Here is a 17,897-nt window from a genome sequence, read left to right on the forward strand (position 1 = left end):
CAGAATCCATTAACGGGAAAAAAAAATAAATAAAAAAAATTAAAAATAATAATTAAAAAAAATGAAGAAACCCACCGCCCTGTGCCCACCCGCTGCAGACGGACTTTCCAGGCACTGTAGACGGAGGAGCACGACACAGCAGCTGGGGTGGGGACGATCCACCAAGAGCCACCCGGTCCGGCCCCTCTCCAGGGATGCTCACCTTGGGGTGACTGGTAGCGCTGAGGTGGCCCGGCCTCGGGGACCTGGCTTAGCTTAAGATTCATCACAGACTGACACGAAGGACAAGAACGTAAGAAGAATCCAAGAGCTGCGACTTTTTGTTTCTTTATTCTAATTCAGCCTACGACGTTAGTAATGGTGATTTCAGGGGATGGCTGGGCCCGCGAGTTCCTTCTTGTTGTGAAAATCAGAGACTGTAAAGAGGAACAGAGCTTATAAAGACAGCTAGGAATATATTGCCATAAAAAGAACTGGCATGCAAGTGCTTTATACATTTGGCAGTATATGAAATGGCAGGGCTTCGTTTGTTTTTGTGGTGGTGTCTCTGTGTTTTGTACGGTTCAAAAATGAGCTGCTGCCTTCACATCTTGAAGACAACCCCCCCACAGGAAAGGACAACACAAGTCAAGTCCAAGGCGCCTCTCGCTTGGTTTTGGCAGAGTATATATATAATATATATATATATTTAATGCATAGCGATTTTCTTCCTTATTTTTTTAATCATTTTTTTTTGCCCCCGTTGCAAACCTGAGCTCGGTCCCTGCTTTCCCGTGCAGTTTCCCTTCCTTAGGTGTTGGCACTGTGGAGCGGTCGGACGGTGTCAGCAGGCGATCTCCTCCAGTGTTCCCAGGGTGGCCTGCAGCGGCACATTCACAGTGTGGCTGATGGTTTCCGAATGATTTGGCATGGGGTCACAAGTGCTCTGTGGATGGAGAGATGGGACAGGGTCACTCTGGGGCTGCTCACCACCCCCTGCCTCTCCCAACAGCATCAACAATTCCTTCCTTTGAAAGTGCGACAGCATCAGTCCTTGGGAAATGACTCTGACGGGGCTGAGCTCGGGGAAGTGTGCTCCTCTCTCCCAGGGGGGCTCCTTACCACGTTTTCATCATGGCTCCCTTCCTCTTCCTCCTTTCCGAGTAGGTCTAATAATTTCTCCTTGATCAGCTGCAAAAGAGGGATGTTTGGTTAAGGTGGGCAGGAAGAGGCATGGATCAAGCTATGTACAGTCACCTCCAGAGCTGGAGGTGCACTGCATTCGGAGGACCCAAACTCACGGGGAAGGAGACAGTCTTTCAAAGAAAACCACCTCATGTGTCAAAACTGAATTTTTCACATGACAAAAAAATCCAAAACTTCAATTTAAAAAGATGTATTTGGGGGTTTATTGAAAATGTCAGCTATGTGAGTGCAGTTTCCTTTCGAAGCCACATTTCCTTGGCAGCTGCTGCTGCTGAAAAGCAGATTGGATTTTCAAGGGAAATCCCCAAAAAGGTTGAGAAGTGAGTGTTTTTCTGAAAATCTTCCACTGGGAGGAAAAAAAGACACAAAAGAAGTGACCTAAAAACATGAACAACTGGGTCAGTTCCGAAGGAAGCACGGTTGATGCTGGCAGGCAGGAGGAGATGCTCATTGGGGATATGGGACCAGCTGCACACTCTGCCCTGGTCCAGGACTGTGTGGAGTGAATGATAAAAAAAATCCTACCTAGGTTCAACATTTCCTTCTATTTTGGCTAAGCCACCAGGTAAGAATAGGTGCATCCATTTTCTGGCAATCTCATTTAGTTTACAAATGCTTTGGTTGAAAATGCAGAGTTTAAGGTGCATGGAACCCTGCCTTGATGAAACCCTGAGCAGATCAAGATTTAGATTAGGAGTGATTTGAGGTATTTTATTCCTGCTCTCCCTGCCCAGTGTGGGCCAAGGATCTGCCACAAGCGACCGTGGAGGTAAACGTGCTGGTGTATCCCCAGGCATGCATCAGGAGATGAGGTGCTCTCTTAAGCCGTGTTTGCCCAAAAAGAAGACAAAAAAAACAGCAAAAGGAAACTATTTCCCAAGTTCTATAAGTAGATGTCAAATAAAGGAGAAAAAAAAAAAAAGAGAAGAAAAAATTCCAAACTTTGCAAGGGTTCTTATTACCTTCTTATGACAGCACCCCAAGATAGCTGGGAGGAGGCGTTTTTAATGAAATATTGTGTGCATTCAGACTGAGATATAAACTGAGGCACTGGAATTATTTGCACTCTGAAGCCATTATTAGCTTTATGGTTGTAATTTTCAATATATTTTATTGCAGGATAATGCCACCAAGTGTTAACAGCAGCCCAGAAGGGACTGTGATGGGGAGTGACTGCAAAGCCAGCATCCTTACTTTAATAACATTTAAGAGGTTTTTCAGGATGCTCCAGTGAGCTCAGAAGACAGAGCATGGATGCCTGACATCCCTGTGCACCACCTGGCTGGGCAAACACTAATGCAACCGCCACAAACAACCTCTAACTATGATATCCCCTGGGATTAAAAATCCCTGGTGCCATCATGATAAGGGGCTCAGCCAGGGCTGGACGATGGAGGTCCAAGACATCACATATTTGGGTGCAGGGAGCCTAAAACCACTGCATTAAAATCCCCAGCTGAGCTGAATTAGCAGGAGGCACCGTCCCACCTTGGGCTGGGAAGTGCCTCTCCACATAGGTGTTCACATTCTCCTCAAAACTGTCCCATGAACTCATTCTTTTCTGCTATGCTTGTGTGTTCCGGTCCCTGGGGTCATTTCATTGCAAACAGGGAGCTAAATGCAGTCTTGGCAGTTGAGATGCTGTTCCTTGGTGGCTCACATCCAGCCTTACTCCCTGCCTCAGTTTCCCACTTCAGCACCAAAAATCATGAGCCTGAAACCTCACATGAAGCTTTCTGCAATACAGAGAAGACTGGGAAATGAAATCCATGGCTGGCGGAGAGGATGCTCCATGGAGGGTTTGTTTGGACCACGACCCATTTGAAGAGAAAAATGGGGGGAAAAAGTCCAAATGGCAGAGGTGGCTTTTGGACCAGGAGGATGTGGAAAGCATCTTGAATCTGCCTGTGTGCTCATGTTGGCAGTGGGATGCTCCAGGGATGAGGCTCACAGTGGGGTTTTAACAGCAGGAGAGCCTGTTTAGGACTGCCAAGGCAAATTTTGGCATCACAGCACGTAAAAGCCAAAATCACCTGGGAGATGCTGGGCTGAGCCATTAGCTTTCACAGGGGAAACTGCTTAGGGAAAAAGAGATTACAAATATGCAAAGGTCATAATTGCTGATGGAGGGCAGGAGGAAGAAGGGCTGCTGGAAAGCAGCATCCCCCCAGACTGCTTATTGCAATAATTGCCATTAAAGGGCTTGCACTTTTCCCTGGAGCAGCTGCTCTTGGCCACCAAGGAGCCCCAGAATCATGACCAAGCTCGTCTCAGCTGTTCCTAGAAAGCTCCTTGCTCCAGGGCTGCTGGCAGAGCTGCAGCCAGTGGAGAACAGGGACTGGGGTTTTCCACCATGGGCAGCAGCACAAAGTCCAGCCTCACTGCTTCTCCAGCCTGATGGGTGGGTAGAGCAGTCATTAATTAAAGGCATTTGCATGAAAAGATGGTAACAGAGTGGCTGCATGCCAGCCCCTTGCATGAGGAGCCCTTATTTGGCACTGATGCAGGAAACCCACACCATGCTACATAGCTGAGACTGGTGCTACAGCAGTATCATAGAGCATTAATTGTATAGTATAACTAATTTATAATTAATTATAGTATTAGTTGAGCACATTGGGCATGGAGCTTTGTGGTCTGCGATTGCCCCAGCCTGGCATAAATGCTTGCAAGCCCACACCATGCCAGACAAAGGAAGCAAAGGTGTCTTACCTCATATATATAATCGAAGAGCTCTAGTATAGTGAGGATACTAGCACCGATAAATAGCCCCATCTGGCCTCCAATGTCACCTAGGAGAGAGAACAAGACACCGATGGTTTTATCCTTGGGGTGGGAGCAGAGAGGGGTGACCCGCTCAGCCCTGGAGTCCAAAATCTCAGCACTGAAATCAGGGATGGAGGGGACCAGGTTGTGCCAGGTCTTGGTTCAACCCATCGTGAGCAAAGTCGTGCCTGTGCTGAAGGCTAATGGCTCACAAATGCTCTTAGAGCATCCATGCCACCGTGGTGCAGCCGGGCAGGGCAGATCAATGGGCATTTCTCCTTCAGCTGCAAGCCTAATGAGGACGCAATACTGCTGCATCACATGCACTGGCATCAGAGGAAGCCATCTGTCACAGTCAAACAGCAGGTTTCATCCCAGCAATCCCAAAGGCCTTCCCAAACCGGGCAGTGGAAGAAGAAGGATGCCAGAAAAGAACTAGGTAATGTCCCATGGAGCCCCAAAAACTCAAACAAATCTGCCACAGAGATTTGTGAGCAGGGAGAGGCTAGCTTTTATTCTATCGCATCTCGAGATTGTTTCTGCTAGGGTCCTGTGGTGCTACAGGGCTGGAGAAAGGCTGTGGGGGAGGCACTGTGGGGAGAGGACACTTCCAGGATCTGCTGGGGAAATAGCTCCCGATGTGCGACGTTGCACTATACCAAACGGTGTACATCAGGGAAGACAAACTGCCTGGACTTTACTGCAAAACGCCCGTATTTCAACTGTTAAAAGGCACCCTTGGGTGGAGGGGTCACCAGGACTTTTGCTGTAGGTGTCCATGACACAGAGACAGAAGAAAGAGAGGGAAAAAAGAGTGCTTTTGGGCAAAGTGCTGGTTCAAAAGGGGTTGGGTGCTGGGAGGTAAGTGCCCAGAGCCCTGGGGATGAGGGTTGTGCAAGGTGTTGCAAATGAGGAGGATGGTGTCAAAGTGGCTTCAACACCAGCCTTTTCCTCTTCCTTAACAAAGCAACTTCACCCCCCTGACCCAGTGGGTCCCAGACACCTAAACCTGTAGCTGTCATCCACAAAGCTTGACCCAATTCAAGGCTAAGCAACCCAACAGCCCCTCTACCTTCTCCATTGCTACATAGGGGAGCACCCAAAAGCAAAGCACTCAGGGTCCTGGCTGGCCCTGCTGGAATGGAGGATGGATTTGGAGTATGTAAGAGGTGATGGGCAGAAGGTTTTAAGAGGTGTCCTCCTCCATACACTGCCCTTCCAGCATAGGGGGCACCACAAAGAACATCCATCTCCTGCTCAACTGGAACGTTCGTGCTCTGGTAGCAAGCAAAGATGGAGCAGCTCACGTTAACCTTTCTTGGTTGACAAAAAAACTAGCAGTGGTCCCTGGGACATTCCCCAGCTTGGTGTCAGAAGGAAAATAAGAGAGGGGATTGAAAGCATGACGGGCAGTAAGGTGGCTGGACCTTGCTGTGATTTCATGGCAATGCCAGTAACCTGTGCACCCACTTGTGGCATCTGTCGATCCCATAAACACACATGGCTCACACAGACTCCAAAATGCACCCCTGACACCTCCTTACCAAGTAAGGCTGCCACTTCATAGGCTTTCTTCTGCTCAATTGTCTCATAGTTGAGTGCTTCAAAAAATATGTCCAACACAAGAATATTCTCTCTGTAGAAAGAGGACAACAGCACCAGCCCATCAGCCACCAGCAGCCTTGTGCACTTTGGATTAAAAAAAAAAAAAAGGGGACTTTGGGACTTTATTCTCTCTGTTCTCATGACTCTCCTTCTCGGGTTCTCAGAAACCCATAGACACTTGGCCCTTGGACCTCTTGGAGACCAAGCCACAGGGCATCCTATGGCTCCCCTGGGAGCCATAGACCAAGCTGGAAGACTTCTCTCCCAAAATCTCTGCTCAGGATCTGATAGCTGGATCTCACTTTAATGGTAACAGAAGAGTCATAATGATGATTAATATAGAATAACTCTTGCTGCCTCCGTAAAGTAATAACGTGCCCAGGGCTGGTAAGAACTTGAAGTCGGTGGCTGCCTGAGGTCTACCGCCTGGACTTAGGCAGAGAGCAGCCATATCTCAGAAAGAGTCAGCAAGACTGGGCTTCCCTGACAAAATAAAAGGACTTTCTTTTTCTTTTTTTTTTTTGGGGGGGGTATGGGGTATGCTCATGGAGACAAGGCCAGGGAAGAAATATACAGTTGTCCTGAAATACCTCTACTGAGCTGAAAGCAACTTACATCTCATCTCTTCAAGGGTTTCACCTGAACCCTCCCTGGAGGACATCTGCCTATTTGGTGATGGAGGTATTGGCAAGGTCTAGTCTGGGCAGGGGCTGGTTTAAAAGGCCATCAGGGCTTTACAGACACTTTCTCCCATGTTTACTAAAGCAACTAAAAGATCTGTTTTCTGCAACACTCACGAGATATATTTTTCTGACTTGTTAAACTTCTTCTCCAGGTACTTGGCCGAAGTCTTGCTGGGGATCTTGACCATGGAGAGCTCTTTGTTGTACCTGGTCAGGTTACAGGGTGTCCTGCAGATGCAGTAATTGCTGTCCTTTTCAGCAAGCAAACCTGGAGAAGGTCACAGAGTTAGATCTCACCAAGTCAGGGACACACAGCAGATGTGGACCAGAGGCCATGCAGCCCAGAGAGGGGCCAAGCAGTCAGATCTCGAAAGAGAAAAGCTGCAAGAAATCCCAGTCTTGGCCATTTATCTCCCACTTTATTGCCTGGCCATTTGTGGCAACTCGAAGAGAGGCCCTTTGTGTGAGGCGACGCTCGGTTACCAGCATCTGCTTGGGGACAAGCAGTGGTTGTAGCTCTGCCTTTGCTGGTAAGATGCCAACCCTTTCTCCCATGCATCTGATCCTGCAAACAGCCCTGGGAGTCTCCTAAATCCCAATCTAGAATGGGTCCCTTCCTCCATCCCAAATCCAGACCCGGCCCTGGACCTGGACCCAGAGGTGCTCCCCTCCTACACCTCTCGGGGTGCCCATTATCCTGGAGGCTGCTGCCCTGATGGAGCCCCGCACCCATCACAGGACTAGAGGAAACTTTATCCCAAGGAGCACCCAGCCCTCCCCAGCACTTTGGTTCTCATCAGAACCCATCACTGGGCCGCAGCTGCTCTAAACCACCCCACCCGAGGAGGAGGCAGGCTGATGAAGTCCCTCCAGCTTGGCACAGCCGTGGCACCCAGGGACACCCGCTGGTACTCACCGAGTGCAGGCTCTGCACATTCCTTGTACTGCTCCGGGGTACAGAAGGGAGCATCCCCTGCAGGGAAAGGACGTGCATTGTCAGCGGGCATCAGCTACCGTTGCTGCAAGGGAGCTGGGGACTGTGTGGGGACAGCAAGGAAATATCACCCACTGCCTACCATTTGCAAAGGGAGCCAAGGTTGGCATGGGCAATGGAGGGATTGCAGCACCTGCCCCACCTCTGCCTGCCGTGGAGGCCTCTTCTTGAAAATCAAGGAAGGGGGCACTGGAAACTTCACCCAAGGGTGCTAACCCAGGGCTAAATAAGGGGAAATCAGGCCCATGCCCCTCTGCAACTTTCTGCCCCTATTTCAGAGTGTTTTAGAAACAGTATTAACATCCTTCTCCCTTTAGGGCAAGGTATTCCCGGCTCCTTTAGTCCCAGGTCCCTTGTCACCTTCTCCAGCCCATTAACCCCTAGCAGCCCAGGCTGCGTGGCGGGAATGGTCCCTGCTCTCCCAGTGCACTCACCTGGCATATGAACCATTTTGCAGTTGCAGTTTTCCACAATATACCGTGTCTCGCAGTCGATCCTGCAAGCCGTGATGCTGTAAACGGGAAAGAAGTCTAAGCCCATCTCTGACGAGCGACATTCACCCCACGGCGGAGGCAGGTACGTCAGCTGCAAGAGAGGGAGGAGCAGGGTGTCAGGGGGCGCGAGGACCGGCAGCGAGGACCAGGTGCAGCATCTCCTCCTCTTGCCGGAGAGGAACCCCCAGAGCACAATTTTAATGATGTTTTTAAGGAGAGGACCAAGGGGTGCTGCTGCAGGGAAAGGCCACGGCATGACTTTTCCCAAGTGAGTGACAGGTTTTGGTGCGTGGCATTTCTTAGCCCCACCGACAGGAAATAAGGGGACCGTGGTGTTTAGGAAGGCAGCTCAGCTCTCCCAGGCATGCATACAGCCTCCAGCCCTCCAGTCCAAGCCCCAACACTCAAACAAGTCAATTCCAATGCCGACCTCCAAAAATGGCCAGGGAGAGAATAATGTCTCATGGTCGATCTTGCATCCCAATCTTGGAAATGACATTAAGCAATTGCCTGAAGCAGCTTCCCAAACCCATCCTTTCTCTCAGGGACTCCTTTTTGCCTTATGCATGCCCTTCTGCTGCAGAGCTTGCCTCCAGCCTAGCATCTCCTGTGGCAGAGCCACAGCAGGATGGTGCACAGGGGATGTGCAGCACCAAGGGTTCTGCAAGAGCAGTTTTAAGGAGCACTTTGCCGTTTCTCTTGCACCAGGAGAAATCCTGCCCATGCTGGGACTGATGGTGAGGTTCTGCCGAGCAAATTGGCTCCGATTTTGGTAATAGCAAATGTGGGGTCATTGGCACTGGTGTGTGACAGCTCCTGGTTCAGGCTTATTCTAATCTTGTGGGGACAACACCGACTGTGCTGGTGATGTTAAGGAACAGATAAAGGTAACAGCAAGAGCCTGACAGAAGCAATGCTCTGGCATAAACAAACCTGTGTTTCTACTGTTCTTCTTCAGGCACATTTCTCATTGATATGAAATGCACCAGATGACAACCCTCAGACACAGTGGACCAGGCGCTTGCGAGGCACACAGAAAGGATCAAAACCAGTTTAGTAACTAGCTAGTGCTGCAGAAGGTGAGAAATGCCAAGAAAAAGGCAACTCCTAGGTACTGATGCCATAAGGCACCGCCAAACCTCCATGCTCCCCATTGAGAGAAGGCTCTGCTCAGAGCCATGCTGGGCTGCAGAGCTCTACGTCGCTGCAGCCTTGAGAAGGGGGACAAGTCATTCGTGCCCTTTTCCAAGTACCTGTGGAGCTAGATACAGCTGATCCAAGTAATCTGTTCTCCTGGTACCCCATGATAACGAGGACCTGTCTTCCTCTCCCCTGTTTGCACACCATCTAGCATGAAGTCCTGGCTTGTAACCCGGTCTGCTCAGTGTCAATGCAATGCGAACCCTTCTGCTGTAACCACATTATTTAACACAAATGCAAAGACAAGAAAAGCAGAACTCCACAATCCACCACAGAAACCTTAATTGTGAGCCCAGAACATGCTGGAGTAAAAACAGTCACTCTGTGGCCTCTATGGACAAATCTACCTTGTTTGCCTTCTGTCTGCAGCTTGGCAGCCTTTCCCATTTCTCTTTATCTTTGCTAAATGCTCTGCAATACTTTTTTTTTTTTTCTTCTAGAGAGCAGAAAATAGCATTCCCCTAACCCCTCCTTCTTTGTGTTTTAAAGCAGCATCCAATTTGCTGTACTTTGCTCCAAACACAGAATGCTTTGTGCTGGCAGCGCACGTTGGCTCAACAGAAACATACGTTTAAAAATGTAGTAACATTAATCACATTCTAAAAAAAAATATGTAAACATATGGTGATGGACTATGAGCCCAGGACCTAGAGGCTAGGCTCTATGGTGCTTCTTGGGATCTGTCTGGGTCTCTTCTGGAGATCTGGGGGAAAGAGAGGAGAAAAGAGATAACCCACAAACTGGAGGCACATTTTAGATGTGGTTGGATGAAGAATGACCCTCAGAATCCTTCAGGCACGGACCTGGGGTGACTACAACAAAATTACCATGACATGAACCATTTGGCACTCATGCTGTTCTCCAGGTTTCCCCCTTGAGACCTCCTGTGAGAGCAGAGCTTCAGCTCTCCAAAGCGCCTTCTGAAAAGATGTTAACTCTGTGCGCCAGCTTGCAATGCTGGGGCATTGGTAAAACTCCCTGTGGCTTCAATGTACAAACCACTGAGTAGCTAAAAACCTATAATGGACTCTAAATTGCAGCCAGGAAGAGAAAGATGAAATGTTGTGAAGAACTCGTCTAGTGGCGAGTACAGCTTGGGACATGAAACCTGGAAACTGGGGAAAAGGCCAGGCTTTGGAGAGGGAAATCCTGCCCTGTGGCCCTGGACAAGCTCTCAACTCAGTCAAGCCAAAGTAATTCCTTCTCTATGAACGAATTTGCCATGAACAGTTCCCATTCAGGAACCCAGAGGTGCTTTGCTCATCTCAGCTCTCTGCTGGATACTGCTTCCCATCCTGTCTGTCTCTAACAGGCTGATGCAGGTTTTACAGGACCGGCTGGAACTGCGGTCAAGGCAGCCCTGCAGCACATCCATCCTCTAGTTGAGCCACGGGTCCTAGGCATGATGAGATGGTAGTTCAAGGTCTGTCCTTGCATGAGACCAGGGGTAAACCCTGGAAAAGCTCAGCCCCTGCCTGCACAAGGGTGAAGGGGTCTCAGCGTGATGGTGAATTACAAGCAGGGAATTGTCAGATCCCTTCCCCCTACTCCTGCAAGCATTAATGCTGCTTCTCTAGTGCTGATGAAAAAAAAAAAATTTGCAGCATCACCAACGGGCCTTGGAGTTCTCCAGATCCACCTAAATACACATTACCATTCAGGCTGCTTTAAAGAGCAATAGCGGTGAGAGCTGCTTCATGCAACACAAAGCGATCTCTGCACCCAGCGAGTCCCATCTAAGACGAAGACAATTTGCACATCAGGTGCCAAGATGCAGCCGGCGAAGCCAAGTTCCCATCTGTGGGGACCAGCTGAGGATCTGAGAAAAAGCAGCAGCTCCCAGCCATCTCAGCATCCTCCAAGAAACAGGGCTGCCTCTGAATTGGATGCTTTTGAAAGTCAGCAAAGCAACACCTTCGAATGAAAATATCAGGAGCGTCTCTGCGACAATAGCAAAGTGCTGTTTGAAGGGAATCTTTTCTCATTTGCTTTACACTTGCAATATAATGGAGTAGCAGATGCCATCATTTAGTCATCTGCAGTGGAGAAAGGGGCCCATATGTTGCACATTGCATGATAAAGGAGAATAAATAATCACAGTCTCAGATGGAATCAGCTCTCTTCCAAGCACCACTACACACAAATCTTTTAAGCCCTTTAAATTTTATTCTGAATGTAGGTGATGGGATCAGAAAATGATGGAGTCACCATCAGATACTTAGCTCACACACTTTTTGCTCAGCCAGCACCGGATTTGAGCTGTGGTGCTTGTGAACCAGCACTGCCTCTGCAGGGGGAGAATGGGCCAAATGCTTAATTAAAACCTCTCCAACGCAGCAGCATTAACAGCGTTAGGTCTTGTTTCATAGCTGGGACCGCAAGCACTGACCACTCATAACCAGCTCTAGGACAGACCCCAAACAGCAAAGCGAAGTTGGTTTGCTTTTCCCTAAGGCATAGCTTTCCACGGGGATTTGTTGCCTTGCCTCCCCTCCCCGGCCCCAGCTCCCCGCACACACTCACACACCCATGCAATTCTCTCCACTCCAGCTCCCAAATACGCTGGAATCAGTGCAGCATATTTCCCCCACCGTGTGCCGTCATACATTTAATGCCCACCGAGATTTTTGCTCTGCAATGCAAGTTAGACACTCCCTCCCTCGAGCAAGTCAGTGAACTCTTCTCTCTCCAAGGGGCTCATCAAGGGCTATTACCTGGAGCTTCCATTCCAATCGCAGCTTCAGAGACTCACTGCTTCCCTTCTGCCATGTAATTTATAATCAGAAGCAAACTCTCAACTTAGCAGCAGCCAGACACTGATGCGGAACCTCCCCAGAGGCAGAAGGCACATCATTAGGGTCTGGGCTCTGCACTGAATGGGGGAGCTGCTGTGAAGGGGCTGTGCCTGGCAGGATGCCCCCTCTAAGACGCTCCCGGTATCCTTCAGAGAGGAGAATGCACAGCCCCAGAGCCGTGCTTTGTCTTTGCAATAGCGCATCTTGCAGTGAAAGGCTTGAACCAAGGGGTCAAATATTTCACAGCCCACAGTGGGTTCCCTGCACCAGAGGGCAATGGAGTAAAATCCTGAGTTTCTCCCCACACTGTGGCTTCTCCCTCTCCAGGCTGGTTCCATGTATATTCCCATGAGCCCTGCAAGCCCTGGGGTTAATGCAAGCCCTTGAGTCAATGCAATGGTGAACCTGCCTGCAAGAGCATCCCTCCTTGCGAGCCACCTTAACCTGCTCATTGATGCAATGGGTGTTTTCTTGGGGCTGCAACCTCATGCAAAGCCTTTGTATTCAAAGCACTTGGCCCTGGAGAACTGCCTGAGCAATGCATTTTGGCCATTTGACATCTGAATCTCCTGCCCATGAAGCTAAAGAGGCTGTCACATTGCACCGGGGAGCCCAGCCTGCCTCGTGAGCCAGTGAGCGGGAGCGCGCGACAGCGCAATCCCAGACTGCAGTCGCACAGAAACAACTTAAGCAGGAGAGACGCTAACTGGATTTGATTTCTGCCCCCTGCACAGCGTGTGACCATGAGGACATCTCCTCCTCCTGAAGGAATTGCTTTCCCCTCTTCCAGACATGCTAATTTTTGCCCCATGTGCAGTGCCCAGCAGGACCTGGTGCTGGACTGGCAGAGGCTGCCTGAGCATGCTGAGCTGCTCCCTACCACCAAAGATGCGTGACTTTCCTTGGAAGCTGGAGGGAAATGACAGGAAAAAAAAAAGTAGGGGCAAAAGCAGCAGGGACAGTTTCTGCCCTTGGTTCATACTGGAGAGTAGCGCTGTTCTGTAATTCTGCTCCAGTTATTCAAGGGCTGCCTGCACGTTGCCCGCCCTGGCACCGCACAGTCTAAATGCTGAAAGACATTCAGCTTCAGCATCTAATTGAGGTCGACAAACTCACATCCTCACACTATTCACTGTTGTTAATACTTAATTAATTAATTAAATGCTTTTTAAATTCTCTTGATTCCTGCTATTAGGGATTACAATAAGCAGTAATGAACTGGCAGGCACCAAAAGAAAAACGAACGAATTGACCTGTCTCCTTAACTGCATGATGGATCTGCTTGTCCAAAATACAAAAAATAAAGCTTAAAAGATAAAGCTGCTCTCTGTGACAGAGTGGCTCTTGTGTGATCGCCCGTGACAGTGGCCGTCCTTCCCATTTGGGCGCAACCTCTCCCCAGTGCTGCCCTTCATGTGCTGCTCTTCGCTCTGGGCCTCCTGATGACTGCAAACATCTGTCTGCAGCTGGAGAGGTCTTTTTTTTTCTTTTTTTTCTTTTTTTTCTTTACCAGTATCTCTATTTTTTCTACACATTTAATTCTGTGCAACAGGAAAGATGTGGAAATGTGGCAGAGCTGCTTCCAGCCCAGTTGGCAGCTGGGCTCGGTGAGAAATTCGGCTTTGAGGGTGCTCCGCATCGACTCGGCTCAGCACCCACCTGATGCCACTGAGCTCCGGGCTGTGAGCGGCAAGGAAGGATGTCAAAAGCTCCTGCTGCCAACCTCTAGTTGAAGCTCATGGAGCCTAGACAGGGTGTGTTTGCATTTGCTGCAAATGAAATAATAACCAGAAACCTACGTTCTTTAATGAGACATCAAATAGCATCAGCTTAATAGAATTTCAATCCCAGACAGCTTTAGCACTTGTAAAATGCTTAAAAAGCTCACTGTACACACAGCTTGCAGTTCTTGTCACTATCTCCCAGTTAATGATGCTGGAATTTCTCTATTTATTGTCTCCCTTTCTCCCTTCCCAGGAGGGGTGTGCTCTGTGCCATGCAGCTGTTCCTACCCATTTGCACCCAAAAAATGACTTGAATAACAAGAGCTTAACCCTCCCAGCAGCTGTCAGGTCCCCCTGGGCAGTGCTCAGGGATGTGATACAGCCCATGGCTCCCAAAGTGCTGGATTTGAGCTGTCACCGGGGAAAAAAAAAGTGCATTTAGGCATGCAGTGATTCTGGAGGCCCTCCAGGTCCTTGCTTCCTTGGGAATAATTTTGCAAATCAAACAGTAAGATCGAAACCTCCTGTGGCCCTGCAGGAAGACCCAGCCAGGGAGGGCAGCCCATTCAGAGGCTCATCCCAGGTCTGGTCCCATATCCACTGCCGGGCTGCTCCCAGCATTCGCTGTGCTGCTGGCCTGCAGCTTGCTGTAACCCCCGACTGAACGAGCTGTGCCCTCTGCTCATGTCTTAAGCTGTGATTAACTTGGCCTCCTCCCTCCTGGCTACCTCTGCAGCCAGCAAAGTATTCCCCTGCATTCTGCTGGGCAACGTTGGCTCTATTTGTTGGACTACATTGGCCAAACTCCTATATAGGCACTACTCTGAAGGGGAGCCATGGTAGTTGGCCCTTCTGAAGCTCTCCAGTCTTCAGAAGGTGGCTTTCCATCTTTTAAAAGTATCTTTTTATCTGTGTAGTAAGGCAAAGGCTTAACAGGAACACCCAGACCATCGCTTCGTATACATCCATGATGTTATTTTTTTCTCTTACTGGCCTCCTTCCTAAATGAGTCCTTTCCAATCTCTCCACGTTCAGATGTATTGCTCCTTAACCCGATTCTCTTCCACGGCTTGCCTCCAACCCCTTTTCCTTTGTATTTTTTCACAAACAGGCTAATTCACTCCAAATGTGGTTTTCCAAGCACAACCACACCACTGTCCTATGAAAAAATCCTTTCTGTCACTTCCTCACATCTCCTTCTGCTTTGAATCTCCCCTGTGTGCTGAAATTTTTGCCACAGCTGGCCACTGCTGCCTGCTAGTTGGCTCCTTGTTTAATTAACGTAGAGTCCAATGATAGACTGGAGGAAATCAACTGGGAGAGTGTGTGGGATCGAGGGAAACGGAAAGCAACCAGAGAGTGAATGTTTCCAGGAGGAGGTGTAAGACCGTAGGTAGAAGATGCTCTGAGTGAGTGTGAACAAACTTGGGAAACACTACTTAATTGCTCCTGATTTTCAAACCCAACTGCCTACACCCTGTTTGAAAATACGAGTGATCACTGCCAGACCCCGAGTCCCATTTTCCTGACTCTGTAATTACATTTCTTGATACTGCAGTTGTTGGTAGCTGATGCTCTCTGTCCCGTGCAATTTTACGAGGGGATGAGTCTCCAAGGCACACTAGAGCCCTATAAAACAATATTGCTCTATCTTCGAACCTGTCGCTTAATTGAAGCCTCTTAAATTTTTATTGCCAAGTTGGCAGAAATTGCCATTTTAGTGCGCTTTTCATCTTCTCTAACGTGCCGTGCTGGTGGTGTAACAGGGAGCAGCTGAGCCGGGTAAGTAACGTTATCTGATCCCAGCATCTGTGGGTGATGTTGTGGTACTCCTGAGCTGTGGTGAGGCCATAAAACACAGGTGGGAAAACAGGATTAAAAGACGCCAAATCCAGGAGGAATCAGTCTTTTGGAGGGGATCAGCCCTCCACAAGTATGGATGCCAGTGTGGGTTGCAGTCTCCCCAAGGCCATGAGCAATGCAAGGTTCAGAGAAGCTTATGGCAGCAGCTGGCTCACCCAAAAGAAGTTGGGAAAGGGTAAAAATTGAGGAGCATCCCTGCAAAGCCAGGAGCAGGGGATCTAGAGGGCAGAGCCCTGTGCAGGGTGCTCCTGCCCTCCTTGGGACCAGCATGCGTGTGCCCGCAGCCAGCTCCCACACAGCACTCGGGGTTTTGCCCATTCATGAGCAAAAAACCTTATTCATGAGACTCACCGATTGCCATGGAAACCGCTCCCCTGCGCAGCCGAAGCATCTCTCGTGGCAAGACATGCGGCTGACTCTGCCCTGGCTCCTTCCCGCTCCCCTCCTCATGTAAAATGGTGTGAAAAACCCCAGAAAACAGCAGCCATGCTCTCACGTGTCTGTGTAAACTGCTCCAGCTCCCTTCACACCGTCACCCAGAGAGGAGGTTTGATGTCCTCCAGCAAGACACTTGTTTTAATTGCAGCCGTGCTGCGCCACCTCCAGCAGATCCTCAGATCACTTCAATCTGAGATTTTGGGCCACGTGTCCACAGCAGAAAGCCAGCCTGGCCTATATAACCGCACAAACACGTTTTATGGAGAAACCCCCCACTCACATTGCTTTTGCTTTCCCTGACACAGTGCTGTTCCCTTGCCACAGCAAACACAGTGGGTACACTTGCAAAGTCCTTGCCTGTGGTGCTACGTTAGTGCTTTCTCCTGACACAGACACATCGTACACAAGCACGACATTGCTGCTGCATCAATGTTACCAAACTGGCAAACATTTCTTAAAAGTCACTTTTGCTGGAGGGACCAGGAGCCAGAGGGCTCAGCCACTGCTGAAGAAAAGCTGATTTTTAGTTTATTTTATGCTTTTTCAGATTGACAGCTCGTTTTCCAGTGACATTTAATGAGATCACGCACCTTCATGGGCACAGGGTTTGCTTTCGACAAGGGGCTTTTGGAGAGCTCTCAGAAAAAAGGTCCAGAATTTATAACCACGAGCCATTAACTCAGCCACAAATAAGTTCTCTCCACCCCAAAGCCTTTCTCAAAGACGCTGCACAGCTCCCACCACCATGCCAAGACAAGTTTGCCCAATTCCATGCCTACTTTTTTGGCGCTGAGCATGGAAAAATGCTTATAACTAACAGAGCCTCCTCAGAGCTGGGAGAGGCAAAACAACCTGCTCTTTCGCTGCCCATTTCTATCCCTCTTCAGCTGGAGAATCGTTTCATTTGTGCTTCATGGTAGTATAAAACACATGGTTTAGGACCGCAATAACTGGCAGGGCTCAGTCCTCTGGGTGATGTTTACGGGGTTTTCCTCCTTTTGCCCTGACTTATTGAAGGACAGCATGTGTGTGCCCCAGTCAAAGAGATGTAGTGTTAAAAAAAGACTAAATCAGGACCTGAATCAAAAGATGTGTGTTTGGGGTGGGAGAAACTGGGTGATGCCTGGCTAGTCCCTGCAGGGTAATTAAATGAGACAGTAGCATGCATATGCTGTAATAGTTGTAATTACGTTAAAAAAAGACCTTATCGTGTCCCATGGGTGATGGCTTTGCAGCCCGTGGTATAATTTTAAACCTGTTACAGAACTGCTGGCACCAAACAGAAATGCGCCCTGCCCTCTCCCAGCACTGAAACCCAGGCGAAACCTGTGGAAGAGGGGACAGGCTCAAGCATAGTCCCCTAAAATCAGTTTTTCTTGTCATCTTCTGTATCTTCACTCCTAGAAGGATGGATGTGGGGAAGGAGGTGTGTTGTTTTTTTTTTTTTTTTTTCCCTTTCTCTCAGCTGCTTATCTTCTTAATAGGTTCCTTTGCATTAGCTTTTAAAAATGGAAATAATGAAATAATAAAGGTTGGCAATATGAAGCGAAGCACAAATAATGCAGCTCCACATTGAATCTGCCAACAGCAGCTTGGGGCTTGAGGCTGACCCCACACCACTGCCCTGGTGCTGGAGTCCCCAGACTGCTCCGTGAGATGCCCAGGCACAGGAGGGGATGGATACGGCACACGAAGCCCAGCAGTTCTGGTGCTAATTAATCAGCTTTCCATCCTTCTAGATTCCTTATCTTTCTGCATGTCCCGTACTAGTGATGCCAAATGCTGCTGGGTCCTCTAGGGCTTGCAGGAAGCAGCTGCTAATAGAGATGAGTTTGCTGGGGACACATGGAAGGCTTAATGTCAAGGGAATGGGATGAAAGATGCCCACGATAGGTTTCCAAGGCTCTTTCCTCCAGCAGCTGTTGCACCCAGCTCCATCACATCCTCCAGCAAGGTCTGCCCAGGCCATAGAGCACCTCGAGAGGATGGGTCCGGGAAGGCTGAGCATGCCCAAGGACAGGGATGAGCCAGCCGATGGGATGCTGATGGGACAGGAGCTGATTTGGGCTTCAGCAGCTGCTGCCTCACCCCCTGAAGATCCCTTTGACTTCACTGTTATCGAGGTGTTAGGCTCCAATTCAGTGCTCCGC

The 17,897-nt window shown here is 49.2% G+C and overlaps 1 protein-coding gene across 2 annotated transcripts in view; it reads right to left on the minus strand.

The window, feature by feature from the left end:
• Positions 1-314: 314 nt before the first annotated feature.
• The window catches only part of LOC310885452 (acid-sensing ion channel 2), a 504,402-nt gene continuing 486,819 nt past the window's right edge, over positions 315-17,897 (minus strand). For both annotated transcript variants that reach the window (XM_083808885.1, XM_083808886.1), the window contains exons 4-10: positions 7,668-7,818; positions 7,156-7,212; positions 6,354-6,507; positions 5,496-5,587; positions 3,898-3,977; positions 1,102-1,170; positions 315-925 (exon numbers count right to left, since the gene is read on the minus strand). In XM_083808885.1, the coding sequence (XP_083665011.1) occupies positions 824-925; positions 1,102-1,170; positions 3,898-3,977; positions 5,496-5,587; positions 6,354-6,507; positions 7,156-7,212; positions 7,668-7,818 (705 nt within the window). In that variant the 3' untranslated portion in view covers positions 315-823. The remainder of the gene's footprint in view (positions 926-1,101; positions 1,171-3,897; positions 3,978-5,495; positions 5,588-6,353; positions 6,508-7,155; positions 7,213-7,667; positions 7,819-17,897) is intronic.

The sequence above is a fragment of the Anser anser genome (assembly GCF_964211835.1).
Source record: "Anser anser genome assembly, chromosome: 23".
NCBI classification, from domain to species: Eukaryota; Metazoa; Chordata; class Aves; order Anseriformes; family Anatidae; genus Anser; species Anser anser.